This window comes from Phoca vitulina, unplaced genomic scaffold, assembly GCF_004348235.1.
Source record: "Phoca vitulina isolate PV1807 unplaced genomic scaffold, GSC_HSeal_1.0 scaffold4, whole genome shotgun sequence".
Lineage (NCBI taxonomy): Eukaryota > Metazoa > Chordata > Mammalia > Carnivora > Phocidae > Phoca > Phoca vitulina.
The window spans coordinates 27,871,380-27,873,879 of record NW_022589707.1 but is presented as its reverse complement, the minus strand read 5'-3'; the positions used below and the strand labels follow the sequence as shown (position 1 = coordinate 27,873,879).

General features: G+C 36.9%; 1 protein-coding gene across 1 annotated transcript in view; it reads left to right on the top strand.

The window, feature by feature from the left end:
* The window catches only part of FOXP2 (forkhead box P2), a 541,506-nt gene that overhangs the window by 501,735 nt on the left and 37,271 nt on the right, over window positions 1-2,500 (top strand). Inside the window, exon 12 of the mRNA XM_032401732.1 lies at window positions 764-851. Coding sequence (XP_032257623.1) covers window positions 764-851 — 88 coding nt within the window. The remainder of the gene's footprint in view (window positions 1-763; window positions 852-2,500) is intronic.

The window sequence follows — 2,500 nt, the reverse complement described above, 5'->3', positions numbered from 1 at the left end:
TAACATACCACTCATTAAAGAGATCTTTTTTAATATTATGCTATAATAATAATAACAACAGATGAGTACATAGTCAAGATTAGAGTAAGATGATGAGAATGTCTTATCTTTCACCACTTTTGTGTAAAATTAGGATAGATGTCTCCCAAATAGGACACTAGACATGAAATGTCAATCTTATGCTTCTGATTACCAGAATCTTCAATGTACTTTATTTATTAGTAACAGCAAGTGATCATTCTTCGTAAGTATTGATGTTTCCAAGGGATGATAATTTGCCATCTTTACATAATTCACACCACATCCTGGTGAAATAAGACATCGCTCACTAAATAACATCATAGGAACCACAGACTGTTTTAACAGAAATGGAATAGAGAATTGCCTTTGTTCTCTTCAGAATTACTTTTGGTTCATATATTTAAAAGGTGCCCTTTTTAAAAAAAAATGACATGAGTATATGAAATACATCTAGTGATTTCTACTATTATTCTGTAAATGGTTTGGGGAAATATTTTTTTGTAATAACTGATAAGCTTAGAGACAATGCCATTTTTCTGCCATTTGAGGAGTCTGTGCATATGACATACATAATTTTCACTAAACACATAAGCACATTTAACTTTTCTTTGTATAGTTTCAGGGTGTTCCTTTTTCCCACCGTGGAGGAAAATACGGCTTCAGCATTGTGCTTTTTAAGGGGAGCATATACCACTAACATAGATGTAGCTTGACTTTGTGTTTGTGTTTTGTGTTTCATTAGGCACCTTAACAATGAACACGCGCTGGATGACCGGAGCACGGCCCAGTGTCGAGTGCAGATGCAGGTGGTCCAACAACTAGAAATACAGGTTTGTTGGGTGCTCTCTTCATGGACCCCTTTCTCAGATTTCTGGTGCGTTAAATTGAGTAACGGGTAGATCCCGAGTCTTTTAACACAATGACTAGTAGAAATACGTGGGGTTTTCATTTGTTTATAACGATGGCAGCGACTGATGATGCAGGGGGCGCTGCTATAGTTTAACATCCTTATCACTTAGACCTCTCTAACCTTTAGACCACGTCATATAGATTTGGGTATCCCAAAAGAGCCAACTCTAAGTTTTTTTCCCTAATAGAAGTTAGACTAAACTCCACAGTTGGATACGATTTTATCACTGAGACAGTTTTCACATGAGCCGATCTTGATTTGTCCCATGAGATTTTATAATGTAGCAAAAAAAAGTCTTTACTGTATCATGCCTGTAAGATACCACCCTGAACCCCCCCCTTTTTTTTTTCTTTTCAACCTCTGGTGTTTTTTTAATTAAAGAACTTGCAAAGATTCTTAAGACTTACCTTTACTAGAATAATGGCCGGTTACCTATAATACTATGGATGGTAATATGTATGTGTTGTTTCCGATGCTGCTAATTTAAGTTTAAAAACACTTCTGTTAATATTGAAACAGAATTTGGTCAAAAATAAATAGAGCTCATAAAACTGATCAGAAAGTAATTGTGTCACTCTATCACTCCTGGTATGTTTTTACCAACCCTTTAAAGCTTTGGCTAATACTTCCTCTTAAAGATTTTTTTTTTTTCTCAATCAAACCAATACTTCATTTCATTTTATTAAACATACAGTTTCTTTTTCTAAACGCATTACTATGTCTTAAATTGTTTTAAACTCATCACGTCACGGCTGTTTTCCAGAGAGCTACTAAAAACATTTTATTTTGACCTGTAAAATAATCAAGAACACGTAAAAAACATCATGACTGCTGTAGTTTGAAAAGCTTTTTGTAAACCTGTTTACCATTTATAAAAGGTAGACTAAAACACAAGAGTTTAGCTGATGATCCAGTTTGCAGTGTGACCAATTATGCCTCTTTTCTTTTTCTTTTTCTTTTTTTTTCTTTTTCCTCCCTCTGCTGTGTCTGACTGATGGAGAAGTAAGGTCCGTCAGTTGTAATGAGACCCAGTGCAAGTGTAGATGCCGACTCCCGTGGCAGAGTTCAGCGTTTCACACTGCCTGGTCTCTGTCACTCTATTGAATTAGATTGATGATGGCAGATTGCAGGGGGCACTAACTGGACCTCAGTGGGAATGCATGAAGTGTGTAGACAATCCTGGCAGGCACTTCGCTTTGAGAACCCTTCACCCCTTCACAGCTGCTGGCACTAGTCCATTGCTAACAGTGTCCACAGGACTTTAAAAGACACCGTGGGCCTTCTAATTTATGGTTTCAGTAACTTGTTACTGTCGAGGCAAGTGTGACCTCAATTCTCTTATTGACAAAAAGATGAAGTGTTATTTGTTTTCTCTGACCTTTTAACATAAGGAAAGCTATAAAAGTTTTCCGCGCCCCCCGCCCCCCCATAGCCAAAGTTGCATTTCCTCCCAGATAAGTTCCTACTGACACAGACTTTTATATGCAGGAATCATTACTCTGAGACAAGCTCAATGATAAGATGTATCACTGCCATAAAATAGCTGTATCAGTCATTTCTAAAACGCTT